This window comes from Tachysurus vachellii, chromosome 19, assembly GCF_030014155.1.
Source record: "Tachysurus vachellii isolate PV-2020 chromosome 19, HZAU_Pvac_v1, whole genome shotgun sequence".
NCBI classification, from domain to species: Eukaryota; Metazoa; Chordata; class Actinopteri; order Siluriformes; family Bagridae; genus Tachysurus; species Tachysurus vachellii.
In genome coordinates, this window is record NC_083478.1 from 18,619,764 (window position 1) to 18,633,721 (window position 13,958).

The following is a 13,958-nucleotide window of genomic DNA, read 5'->3' on the forward strand; positions in this document are numbered from 1 at the left end:
ATATAAAATATTCATTTTATAATCAATTTTACGGTAGATTAAAATATAACATTAAATTGCCGCGGTGTAAAAGGAATAAATCAGAGATCAACAAGCCAAACAATGCAACGGTCATAAGCGATGTAATAAAAATGAAATATATTTAAGGACATGCCGTTACAGGGTCTTTCCAGTACCAGTACTTCCATTTCATCACAGCAAAACATTTCAGGATGAAAACATTTTTATACGTAGTTCATAAAATCAAACTTTATTTAAAATCAGTTGAATCATATTGCACGTTACACCACGAAAGCCATAAAAATTTATTTTTTTGTGCGTTCTAGTGTGCAGGTAATCATGAAAAAACTCCCAAAAAAACACATACAGTAGAACAGACTGTAGTGTTCGATGGTCCAATAGAATAGAGTACTTATAAACAGAAAACTTATCACAGACACCAGAAAGCTATCAGGAGTTACAGACTGACATCCAGATCCAAGGCAATTGCATACTGTAACAGGCTACAACCTGAGAGTGTGTTTCCTGGACACTTCAGGACAGAGGGCTTTCTGGTTTCTCTGCAGCCTGGCAAGCTGCATTACATAAAGTAAAAAAAAAAAAAAGGCTTATCGCTGCTGGAACGAAAGTCATAAAGCAGCGGTGTCCAATCTTATCCAGAAAGGGCCGGTGTGGGTGCGGGTTTTCCTTCCAACCAAGCAGAAGCCACACCAGAGTCTACTAAAAGCCAAGAACAACTGATTAAACAGGTTTCTGCTTGGTTGGAATGAAAACCTGCACCCACACCGGCCCTTTGTGGATAGGATTGGACACCGCTGTCATAAAGGAACCAACCGTGTATCACTTTCTGGACTCAGATGTTACTGATGTAAGAAAGGAGTCAAAAGTAACAGACTTTTGATTAATTGATTATATTTTTACAGAAAACACACCCTAATTTGTTGCCTGAATGCAAGGATTTGGGTGGAAAACCATCCCAGGCTACACTTACATGAATATAATGCAAAAACAATGTTGTTCAGTTATACATAAGCACCATCATAATACAAAATTTGACCATTCACAGCGTCATATTTCACACCAGACCCAAACTCCATACATTCTGTGTGTTTATATATATATATATGATGATGATGATGATGATGATGATGGTGCTGTTCTACAAAAGTAGAAAAATCATGTTTGTTAACAGAAAATAAAACCATGGAGATGCCAAAAATCTATGCTTATTTTTTATGGTTTTCATCAGAAAGGTGGAGCTTGTTTATAGGTCTCAGTGACATAGAAACAAGAGGATTATAAAAGGCACAGGACGATGACGCACAACGAGATGATTTCACGCAGAAGCGCTCCTCTTATAATGTGGGACTGAATACAGTGAGAAGTCTTACATTTCATTAGCTATAAATAACCTCCATACCTCGACATTAGCCCTGTTTGGTTTTAATTTGGACAAAAGAAGAAGAGGACGCCTCCTCGGTTCTTTTTGGTGTGAGAGTAGGTCTAGTCCTGTCTGTGTTTATTCCTGTGCGATGCTCCGCAGCACGTACTTGACCGTGTACGCGAAGGCGGCGAAGCCGACAATGACGAACAGGTTTGCGAGCGCTCCTCCTAGGAGTCCGTGGTTGCGGTTTCCCTGCTGGTGATCAGGGGGCGGCACGTGACCGTTCTGGGCTGGGCGTCTGTTCTGGGCCTCGCTGTCCGGCACAACGTCGGGCAGAGGCAGGGCCTGAGAGAGGGAACTCAGCTCTTCTTGAAATCGCTGCTTCTGCTTGATCTCCTATCAGGGAGGAACAGGAAAAAAATATAACATTAATTCAGAAAAGGAAAGATGCATGTGGTATGTGGTATTGTGGAATTATAGGAAAATTATAGGAATGTGGTATTATAGGAAAATTATCAATAAAAGGTCGGTGTGATGTGGCCCGACATGAATTTTATTCTTTTTCAAAAAACGTCCCAAATGTTTTATTCTACCACAGCACGTTTCCTATACTAAGAAAATGTACTGATTTAACAATTTACTTGCTGTACATTTTATCCATTTACAGTTACACTCATCATTATGGAATATCACATTACAGCAAAATTTACGACCGGACCGTCCGTTGTAAGGTTGTTACTATAGAAACGATAACATTAATTGCATTCGTTTAAAATACAGCTGCCTCTATAGAAAATAAATCTCTGATCGGAATCGAGAATTTCACTGCACTGTGATATAAATAACGGATGTTTGTTTTTTAGAGGTGTTGGTATCTAAGTGAGCCTTGAACACAATAAAGCAGGAAATATCTCTCATTAACACACCTTACAGCTTTGTACTTCCCTCATCAGGCAGATACAAACCTGACTAAAACCTGACTGTGTACTTTTTGTTCAGGTGTGCACGTTTCTAAGCTGAGACTCATGACGCGGTGAGTTATTTGACTCGTTAAGCACGTCCGCTTCTCTACATTGTACTACTCACGTCGACGACATCTGGGAACAGCTCACAGAACACTTTGTCCTTAATGTTAAAGGCGAGGCTCTGCGAGGCAAGCTGTCTCTTCTGTGGACAACACAGTAGAGGTTGTAGAATAAAATAACAAGAGAGACATTTTGCAAATACTAAACAGAAACCTGCTGTGAATATGAACGGATCGATAGGAAATATGCTCACCGTAAAATCTGACGTTTCTACGCTGCCCAGAGTGGGACCTTTTTCCACCATGAAGCTCAGGAGGCCTGTGAGGATGGTGGACACTGACCACGCAGGGTTCCACGTGTCCGGGTGAAAATCAGTAATGGACAGACATAATCTAAAAGAGAAAGAGTAAAAAAAAAAAAAATTGTATGGTTGCTATGCGTGCTGAAACAAATTTTCTATTTACTTTGTAGAGCATAATGGGCGGAGCTAAGTAGATATCATCAACACGTCTGCTTGGTTACGACAGGATATCATAGTAAAGAGCAGAAAGTCTTACATTTATAAGTGTCCATCCTATTTATGTTGAATATTAGGTGCGATTAATACATTTTCGGAGTAGTATAAAAGTTGTCGAGCTTCCATTTTTAACCGTAAAGCGTTCGTCCGACTTCACGTCTGTGTGGTGTGGGAATTATTAGTTTATTTATTTATATATACACATCAATTTCTAACAGTGCAGGAGCACCAAGATGTTTGTAGAAAACTAAACTAAGATATTTATTGTGTACACGTACCTGGTGTTACATTTAAATCTCCCATTGGGTGTGATCATGTATATGCTTGGTGGTTTGAAGGGGAATTCTCTAGGAAACATGAGCTTCCCATGATAATACCCGCCTGCAAACAACACAAACATAAGGTGTTTAAGTCAATATCTCACTCACTCACTCACTCACACACACACACACACTCACTCACACACACACACACACACACTCACTCACTCACACACTCACACACACACACACACACACACACACACACACACACACACACACACACACACACACACACACACACACACACACACACACACACACACACACACACACAGATTTCAGTTTAAATATAAAATACCTTCATAGGGTGTTTTTTCAGGACCACGGACAAGATAGTGCCTGAAATCAGCGATCACACAATAAGACAATTATAAATAAAATCTTATCGACTCTCGCAGATTACTTAGTTCATAAAATGTTCCTGAAGTGCTTTACCATTCCAGTATGTTTGATGGAAGTGGTTCTGCACATATATATGGGACAGGATCTTTCTTTATTCGCAGGTAATCCTGTTTTAGTCTCTGAGTCGCTGTTGCAGGGGCTCTCTTGTTACTGCTGCTCATCTAAAAACAGGACAACATTTATTTAGTCATGATCTCAAAAAAAAAGACAAAAAAAAAAACAAACACAAAAAAAAACAGGACTGAATAGATTTTTGCACTTAATTTTATTTTCACTTTTGTAAACAGGTTTGTACAATACTCACACTGCAGTCTGACTCTCACTCACTCATACTAGTGCAGTAAAATTTTAGATCTTATGATGCAGCAGCGCTTTAGTGATTTAGTCTGTCTGACTCTCACTCATACATACTAGTGCAGTGAGATTTTAGATCTTATGATGCAGCAGCGCTTTAGTCTGTCTGACTCTCACTCACATACTAGTGCAGTGAGATTTTAGATCTTATGATGCAGCGGCGCTTTAGTCTGTCTGACTCACTCACATACTAGTGCAGTGAGATTTTAGATCTTATGATGCAGCGGCGCTTTAGTCTGTCTGACTCATTCATACATACTAGTGCAGTAAAATTTTAGATCTTATGATGCAGCAGCGCTTTAGTGATTTAGTCTGTCTGACTCATTCATACATACTAGTGCAGTAAAATTTTAGATCTTATGATGCAGCAGCGCTTTAGTGATTTAGTCTGTCTGACTCATTCATACATACTAGTGCAGTGAGATTTTAGATCTTATGATGCAGCGGCGCTTTAGTCTGTCTGACTCTCACTCATACATACTAGTGCAGTAAAATTTTAGATCTTATGATGCAGCAGCGCTTTAGTGATTTAGTCTGTCTGACTCATTCATACATACTAGTGCAGTGAGATTTTAGATCTTATGATGCAGCGGCACTTTAGTCTGTCTGACTCTCACTCATACATACTAGTGCAGTGAGATTTTAGATCTTATGATGCAGCGGCGCTTTAGTGATTTAGTCTGTCTGACTCTCACTCACATACTAGTGCAGTGAGATTTTAGATCTTATGATGCAGCAGCGCTTTAGTGATTTAGTCTGTCTGACTCTCACTCATACATACTAGTGCAGTGAGATTTTAGATCTTATGATGCAGCAGCGCTTTAGTGATTTAGTCTGTCTGACTCACTCATACATACTATTGCAGTGAGATTTTAGATCTTATGATGCAGCAGCGCTTTAGTGATTTAGTCTGTCTGACTCATTCATACATACTAGTGCAGTGAGATTTTAGATCTTATGATGCAGCGGCACTTTAGTCTGTCTGACTCTCACTCATACATACTAGTGCAGTAAAATTTTAGATCTTATGATGCAGCAGCGCTTTAGTGATTTAGTCTGTCTGACTCATTCATACATACTAGTGCAGTGAGATTTTAGATCTTATGATGCAGCGGCGCTTTAGTCTGTCTGACTCTCACTCATACATACTAGTGCAGTAAAATTTTAGATCTTATGATGCAGCAGCGCTTTAGTGATTTAGTCTGTCTGACTCTCACTCATACATACTAGTGCAGTGAGATTTTAGATCTTATGATGCAGCAGCGCTTTAGTGATTTAGTCTGTCTGACTCACTCATACATACTAGTGCAGTGAGATTTTAGATCTTATGATGCAGCAGCATTCAAAGCTCCAACTGTCATGCTAACACCACCGTCCTGTCTCTTCTCTAACCCAACACAACTGTGTCCTACAGATGCTCTGTATTCTAGGAATTTCGTCACTACTTCTAGAAAGATTTCTCCATAAAGTGACGGTGGCAGTAACAGCGTCCCCCTGTGACGTCATCCTCTGTGACTGCGCATCTGCTAGCTTCTCAGAAGAATCATAAAAATACAGCACCATCAAACAAACTAATCTCTACACACGGGGAGGATTTCGATTTAAACACACGTTATGTTTCTCAGGTGGAGTTTTGCTTTAATAAATAAAACGTTAATTCTTTCTACGCGCGCGCACAAGCTGCATACAAGAATTAGTTTATTTTACACGGTTAAAGAGCTAGTTTACACAACTAAAGTAATTAATACAGATTAGTGTGTTTTACTGTATTAAATGTGACATGAAAAGAATAAAAATACATGTTAATAAAAACAATAAACCCGGTGTGTATACAGACACGCGCACACAGGAAAACATACGTAGCTTATATGCTAACAGCTTCTTACCTCTTTCACAGCGGCTAAAAACGCAAACGAGTGCCTAAAAACGAAATAAATAAATGACACATATATTTTTTACTTCCGTACGAATGAAACCCAGACTGAAAATGTGAAAATAAACATGAATGCAGCTTTCGAACTCGCCGAATTACTCAGCTGTGCCCCTTCCCAATTGGTCCCTCCGACAAAACACGGAAGTGATGATCGAAGAGAATAAAGGTTCCGCCTGCAAGTGAAAGTAAAAGCACGACATGAATAGAAATAAAGGATGAATTCATTCTCACTAAGTGATTTATCCTCTTTATTTCAGTCTATTAAAATCCAGGAACTTTCTGGATGTGATGTACTAATCACACACGCTAAAATACTTAATTTTATATTTTATAACTAATAACTATTGAAAATTATTTTGCTACATTACACTTTTCTCTTTCTACCCATCCTGAGGCATCCAAAAATTGTACCAGCTCAGATTGTCTTCTGTGAGATGAAGAGTTTGGACCTCCGCTGAGATGAGGGCGACTCTGTGAGGATCCTGAGACATCTAGAGATGTTCCAGCTCCAGTTAGACTCTGCGATACTAAAGAGGAGATGTGAACTCCATGAGGTTTTTGAGGTTATTACAACATTCATCATATTTATAATCACACCCTCCAGTGTCACCCATATGAGGATGAGGTTCCCTTTGAGTCTGGTTCCTCTCAAGGTTTCTTCCTTCACCATCTAAGGGAGTTTTTCCTCCTCACAGTTACCTGAGTCACCTCAGACTTGCTCATTGGGGATAAATACAAACACATTTAAATATATCTAATATTAATCTTGAATTTTTGTATCATATTAATCTTTATATTATTCTTTATAATAACCTTTTGTTCTATGTTTATGTTCTGTAAAGCCGATTTGAAACGACGTCCATTGTAAAAAGCGCCATACAAATAAATTTGAATTAAATTGAATTGAAAATATCCCACTGTTTCCAAAATGGTACGTCCTAGACATCGATACACATTGTTTTCGATGTAATTTAGAGGCGTATGGACTTCCATCTGGATGTAAGAAGCGCATTTTAAAGTTTTAGAAGGCAAGCATCAAGAAACAGACAGAGAGCTTTATGAGTTTTATTTTTTTTTGTTACAAAATACAACAAGGTTTATGATATTTTAGAATTTTGCATCTAAAAGTGCTGTACATGCACAACATCTGCCTTTGAGTCTGTAATGCTTTATGGCCACTGTACAGAATCAAGATGAAGACGAATGTAAGACTACACCAGCATAGTCATCACTCAGCATCACTGAACATCACAATAAGTCCCAAATACATTCATTCATTCATTCATCTTCTACCGCTTATCCGAACTACCTCGGGTCACGGGGAGCCTGTGCCTATCTCAGGCGTCATTGGGCATCAAGGCAGGATACACCCTGGACGGAGTGCCAACCCATCACAGGGCACACACACACACTCTCATTCACTCACGCAATCACACACTAGGGACAATTTTCCAGAGATGCCAATCAACCTACCATGCATGTCTTTGGACCGGGGGAGGAAACCGGAGTACCCGGAGGAAACCCCCGAGGCACGGGGAGAACATGCAAACTCCACACACACAAGGTGGAGGCGGGAATCGAACCCCAACCCTGGAGGTGTGAGGCAAACGTGCTAACCACTAAGCCACCGTGCCCCCCCCCCCCCAATACATCATACTGGCAATTAGGACATTACATGGACATCATGAGGAAGTAAATATAAGAAATGCTTATAGTACATTTCTTCTACTTCTTTTTTTTTTTGTACACATGCAGCCATGAACTAGTGAAGAAATCCTGTCCTGTATATTAAGTGTAGTGATGCGACTCTAATATCTCTGAAAGACTAAAATACAAAATAGGAAAAAACAAAATGTCGGTAAAATTAAAAATAAGCTAAAGAAAATGGAGGATAAGTCCAGCTGATCCCCATAAAGTCATTAAAGCTTATAAACAACATTTCTGGAAAGAAACTTTTGCACATTTCAAACTTTCATAGGAATGTGCTTGGAATCGAGTTTAGATTCGTTCTCTGGCATCTTCACCGCTCTTGTCCTTCTTCCTTTCCTTTTTTTTTCTTTCAGGTCCACCGGAAACCGTCCATCAAACTCTGGATGAAAAGAAAGAAAAGTCATTTAAACCACTGATCATCGAGGGATTCCAACCTCAATGAAAAACCTGCACCATAGGATACAGTATAAATCTTGGTGCCATTCTAAACATCACTCACTGGAGAGCAGGGCATCATGGGAGTTACCTGAAGGAGTGTCGAAAGTGAATACTCCTACGCTTCAGCTTCTCTGGGTTATGAGACGCCATGTGGGAAAACTCTCTGAAGATGTCCAGATACGTGGTGTCGCCTAGAACAGGAGGAAGAGACGAGAGACGCTGATGAAATCAGTAACGATGCACAGAAGAGGAACGACGCTTCACAAAATCTTCATCCTCAGGTATAACACTATGCTGACATTGTACAGGAAGTAACTGGGAGGAAACTGTGGAGACTGGAGACGACGGACGTGAAGGACTTCTACACTGCATGGTACATGTACTTTATTTACACACTCTCAAAACTGCTCGACACTTTCATGCTGTCCTTACATTTATTCTGTGTGTGTGTATGTGTGTGTTCACTCTTTATTAGGTGATACTGTGTGAGTCTTTCTACACTTTCCCATGGGACCAAAATATTGGACAAATAAAGTACATTTACATTGTCATTTATTCATCTTCTACCACTTATCCGAACTACCTCGGGTCACGGGGAGCCTGTGCCTATCTCAGGCGTCATCGGGTATCAAGGCAGGATACACCCTGGACGGAGTGCCAACCCATTGCAGGGCACACACACACTCTCATTCACTCACACAATCACACACTACGGACAATTTTCCAGAGATACCAATCAACCTACCATGCATGTCTTTGGACCGGGGGAGGAAACCGGAGTACCCGGAGGAAACCCCCGAGGCACGGGGAGAACATGCAAACTTCACACACACAAGTAATGTGAGGCGGGAATCGAACCCCCAACCCTGGAGGTGTGAGGCGAACGTGCTAACCACTAAGCCACCGTGACCTCCACATTTACATTGTGATATTGTTAATATAATAATATAATTATATTGTTAATATAATTCCTTTATTCCTTCTTGAAGTCTTTCCTTATGTCCTTCTTTTCTTAATTCCTTCCTTCTCAATAACTTTGCAAAGTTAACAATAACAAGGAACACACGAAGACGTGAAGCCGGCAATCAAATACTGACTTATTCTTATCATTATAATTATTATTAATTATAATCAAGCTGCAGTGTTTTTTTTTCAGAGGCCAAAAAAAAGTTTGCTTCCGTTTTTGTTGCGTTCATGTGGCTGATTAAACGTCTTTTGTCACGTCTCACTCCGCAGTGGTGTTAATATAAAGCTCCCATGAAAGTAGACGCTCAGATCTTCAAGAATTTGTAGTGTTTCAACACTATTTCTGTTTTTCTCTAAAACACTAGGGGCGAATTTTTATCATGACATATGTATCAAACCCATTTCAGTTCTCTCAGATGCTCCAAGTGTTTCTTCATAAACAGCTCAAATATGACGCAGCGCTTATTTATTTTATGTCCGTCTTATTTCTAATGGCCGTGTCAGAGAGAGGAATAAAGTCGGTGCAGTTAGTCGTATATCATACAGATAAGATGTGAGTGTATTAGTGAGGCTGAAGCGTGAAAAAAAAAAAGGCACGAAAGCAGAAGAAAATGTTAGCAGTTGATTGACATCTTTCCTTTATTTTCCGTGTATTATTTGAATCAGTTAACAGGACAGAGAAAGCAGAGGGAGAACAGAACATGTAGCATTGGTTTAGTTCACAGATGAGACTGAATTTTAATACAATAGTCAAAATAGTCCAGTTATTGTACAGGAGACAGAAGGCGAGTGTCGATGGAGTCTGAAAGCAAGCAGGAGAGAGATTCATATATCTACAGTAGAAAGATGGATAGAGCCGTTAGTTTTGTCTCGCTACGTTTCTTTCTGAATGAATGCCGATCGTTAACGTTGTGTCTTCACTGGAAAGTGAGCACGATGTTTAGTTTTGTTGTTTGTTCTGGTTCAGAGAGACAAAAGCAAGCTCACCATCCTTCTTTAAAATAGAAGCTTTATTGAAAAGAGAAGGTCCCAAAATTCCACAAGCTTCTGATGACACCACATAGAGTTAAAGCAGGGGGTCTAAATGTAAGGTTTAGTATCAAGCTCCACTTCATTACACTCAGTCCAGTGTCAAATAGGCTTGAAAAAACAATTAAGTTAGAAAAACTGCTCTATTTTTCCTCCTAGTGGATGAACAGAAAGCTTGAAGAAATATTAAACCCTTAATCTTCGCGGTTCTGGATGTATACAGGTATAATTTTTGACACCCCTGCTTTAAACCGATGTAAATTCTTTACATCTTTATTATGAAGACTTCGAGTGTGTGATGATAAAGTTACAGGCAGAAATGCGTCTGTGGGAAACTTTATTAAAGGGACCGAGCGATAGATTGTAATGAACGAACGACTTCTGGTTGTGGGAGAATCGATTCCACATAAATATATCTAAAAATATCGCGTGTGAACTGTTTCCAGCCCTGAAGTGATTTCATAACCACCGCCAGAATTAAATGACATTTTACTACAATCGTGTACGTTAAATAAACACACTGACGGCGAGTCGGAGTTAAAGATGAGTGTGTAAAGTCTAAATAGTGTTTCTAGACCTGTGATTAAAAAAAAAAAAAAAAAAAAGACCTGTATATTCTTAAAGATGGAAGATTTCCATGCGACAGATTTGGATTGTAAAGATTACGAACAAAAAAGTGTGGTGACAGTAAACCTGTGCACTACAGAGCAGATAAATAAATAAATAAATAAATAAATAAACCCATCCATCAGACATCGTCACAGTCGGAGTCCCAGATGAACGCAGCTGAACTAAAACATACCGGGCACTAGACACAGTTTCTAAAAGGTTTTGATCCCGTCTGATATTTATTTGGTTATCTGTCTGTCTAGTGATGGGTTGTGGATTTTTTTATTTTTTTTTGTGGAAGTTCAAAAGTTTGTTTTTCCCCCCCCCCCCGCTTTAACATCCTAACAACAAAGTTAAAAAAATACACATATATATCTTCACTGTTTTTGATAAAACGATAGAAAAAAATACTGATTATCTCCATTTAAAGTTCATCATTGCACCATCGCTCTGGGCAACACGTGAGAGAGAAAAAAAAAATCCTACTTCGAGCATTTCTTAGCTCAAGCAACAAACTAACAAACGAATGTTTGTTTAAAAAAAGTGCATAATACTTCCTTTGAGCTCTACGTAATGAACCTGTCAGTTTGAACAAAGACGTTAGTATTTAGGATATATAATACATCACAGTTATTTATAATCAAGCCCACGTCCACACGATTCATGCACTCGGTAGCGCGGATATCGAGTCCCTTTGAGCCCGAACCTCGAGTGCGTTTAAAAACGTCAATACATTAGAAAAGCTACCTCAATGCCTCAGGAGGAGAATCAAGAACAGCTGCCTTGAGTGTCTGAACTTTCATTTAGTCCAAAAAAGATACTGAAGCCAGAATATAAAATGACTGTAAAACCCTGACGCACCAAAATACTAAGGCCTACCGAGAAAAAGGGGAGAAGCTGCACACGGGGCACGAGGGACAAGTGCAGACAAAAAAAAACCCCAAAACACTAGTGTACTAAAGATTATGTCAAAATAGTACAGCATCGGTACCTACAGTGATGTACTATTTTAATACACTATTTACGTGACATTAGGTGGTTTGGAACAAGCCCAGCTACCGTTTTCACCATTTTGCTACATCAGAACGACGTAAATTGAGATTTTTTTGAACCCTTCTAATAATAATAATAATCACATCAGTGTCTCGCTTGTCACATCAGTGTCTCACATCACTGTTCGCCAAGTCGGCGATGTGCATGAGGACAGCGGATATATTTCTACTGAGACGAACTTGAAGCTGTGAGGTGGCTTTGAAACACTAACGTTGAGCGACGAACACAAACTCCGTGGGATGACTGAACATTTCCTTGGTTGAAACGTTTTTACTCTGATCTCTTTTACAGACACACGAGGTGAGATTAGTAGATAAAGGAGAGCAGCAGGAAGCAGTAAGAAGGTTTAGTCTGGTCCCATAGTCTGGTTAGTGTCTTCCACTCTATCCAACAGCACCCCATGACATCATGGTAATAATAATAATAATAAATAATAATAATAATAATAATAAATGATGTTTTGATCAATCATGGACTCATAAACCCTGATGATGTGATATAATTAGTGCGGTCTGGGCCAAAATATTCAGAAATACCGAAGAAGCCACGACACCAGCACATGTTGAACCCTGTTTCCTCTAAATGAGAGCTCGTCAATTCCCAGGAGCTTCTAATAACTTTAATGGACAAAGTTTAGTCTAGTTAAAGTTTAGATTTTTCTGTTTGTTTGGAAAACCTTCCGATCTTTAACAAAACATTACAGCAAAAACGAGAAATATCCAACTTTGCTCTACGCTCCCGTTTTGCCCAGTGAGAATCCCGTCATGATGTTTAGACGTGCTGTGGGATAAGTGTGTGAGGCAGGAGATTAGCACAGAGAGAGAGAGAGAGAGAGAGAGAGAGAGAGAGAGAGAGAGAGAGAGAGAGACTATGCTACACAGGGGCATCTAACACTCAGCTATGTTGAGGCAAATAAACTCCTGGATGCATTTCTTGTACTGCTGCTCTGTAGGACTGCTGCTTGGGTATTGACCTGGTTGTCCCAGTGGCCCCTCCGACTCCCTCATCTCCTCGTTCATCCGAGCCAGACGCAGCCTGGAAAGAGAGAGAGAGAGAGAGTGAGAGAGGATTCTTTACTTTCATATATTTCTCTCTTTGTCCCAACCACTGTGACCGATAAAACATAACAGAGAAGGGGCGGGGCTTGAGGTGCGGTCACACTGATATGACACACACACCACAACGTTGGCAACACTCACTCACTCACTCACTCACTCACTCACTCACTCACTCACTCACTCACTCACTCACTCACTCACTCACTCACTCACTCACTCACTCACTCACTCACTCACTCACTCACTCACTCACTCACTCACTCACTCACTCACTCACTCACTCACTCACGCTTATCCGAACTATTCTTGGGTCACGGGGAGCCTGTGCCTATCTCAGGCGTCATTGGGCATCAAGGCAGGATACACCCTGGACGGAGTGCCAACCCATCGCAGGGCACACACACACACACTCTCATTCACTCATGCAGAGATGCCAATCAACCTACCATGCATGTCTTTGGACCGGGGGAGGAAACCGGAGTACCCGGAGGAAACCCCCGAGGCACGGGGAGAACATGCAAACTCCACACACACAAGGCGGAGGCGGGAATCGAACCCCCAACCCTGGAGGTGTGAGGCGAACGTGCTAACCACTAACGTTGGCACCATCCCCATATAAAATGGGATGAAGCAACACTGCTAGTATCAGGGCTTCCTCCATCGCATTGTGAGTGTGTGTGTATGTGTGTGTGTGTCTTCTCCTAAGTCTCCAGCATAAGGAGCATAAGGTGACCACACAGGAGCAGTGGTTACTGAACCTCCTGCTCCTGTTGAATGCTGGCACACTTTTATTAGTCAGCTTATGTGTAATATTTATTGTAGTGTTGAACAGAGCTTAAAGGTTTTGAATAACATTAGTAATGAGCAGAAAAAAGTAATGCTAACTTACACAAGTGCAGGGGCAGTGTAATAACCTTACAAGGGCAAGGTTTGTTTATCGTATGAACAACAGTGTGTGAGACATTTTAATGTCTGAAACAAATTCTTTTTTTCTATAATTAATTGTTGACACTCACAGAGTGACGATGTCGGCGTTGGCGGCCTGCACCGCTATACTGAGAGGATCCTGACCGTCATCGTCGCCGTCGTTCTGTGTGGCTCCTCGTTTCAGGAACAAACACACCTGCCTGCAAAACAGCCCCAAACACAGGGCATAG

General features: G+C 40.4%; 2 protein-coding genes across 4 annotated transcripts in view; both read right to left on the minus strand.

The window, feature by feature from the left end:
- Positions 1-234: 234 nt before the first annotated feature.
- On the minus strand, positions 235-6,065 carry ube2j2 (ubiquitin-conjugating enzyme E2, J2 (UBC6 homolog, yeast)). Its single transcript, XM_060894508.1, has 7 exons — positions 5,892-6,065; positions 3,685-3,812; positions 3,548-3,588; positions 3,205-3,307; positions 2,663-2,801; positions 2,471-2,551; positions 235-1,780 (listed from the first exon to the last, which is right to left on the minus strand). The coding sequence occupies exons 2-7, from the start codon at positions 3,810-3,812 to the stop codon at positions 1,520-1,522; spliced, it is 753 nt and encodes a 250-aa protein (XP_060750491.1). The 5' UTR covers positions 5,892-6,065; the 3' UTR covers positions 235-1,519.
- A 924-nt stretch (positions 6,066-6,989) lies between these two features.
- The window catches only part of acap3a (ArfGAP with coiled-coil, ankyrin repeat and PH domains 3a), a 52,923-nt gene continuing 45,954 nt past the window's right edge, over positions 6,990-13,958 (minus strand). For all 3 annotated transcript variants that reach the window (XM_060894212.1, XM_060894211.1, XM_060894210.1), the window contains 4 exons: positions 13,818-13,928; positions 12,717-12,778; positions 8,175-8,277; positions 6,990-8,027 (listed from right to left, as the gene is read on the minus strand). In XM_060894212.1, coding sequence (XP_060750195.1) covers positions 8,021-8,027; positions 8,175-8,277; positions 12,717-12,778; positions 13,818-13,928 — 283 coding nt within the window. In that variant the 3' untranslated portion in view covers positions 6,990-8,020. The remainder of the gene's footprint in view (positions 8,028-8,174; positions 8,278-12,716; positions 12,779-13,817; positions 13,929-13,958) is intronic.

Excerpts from the sequence above, each read along its gene's own strand:
- ube2j2 (XM_060894508.1), bottom strand. The coding sequence starts at position 3,812 with ATGAGCAGCAGTAACAAGAGAGCCCCTGCAACAGCGACTCAGAGACTA. Across the intron at positions 3,308-3,547 it reads TGAAAAAACACCCTATGAAG|GCGGGTATTATCATGGGAAG; the intron begins GTATTTTATATT and ends TGTTGTTTGCAG. Across the intron at positions 2,802-3,204 it reads AGATTTAAATGTAACACCAG|ATTATGTCTGTCCATTACTG; the intron begins GTACGTGTACAC and ends TTTCTCTTTTAG.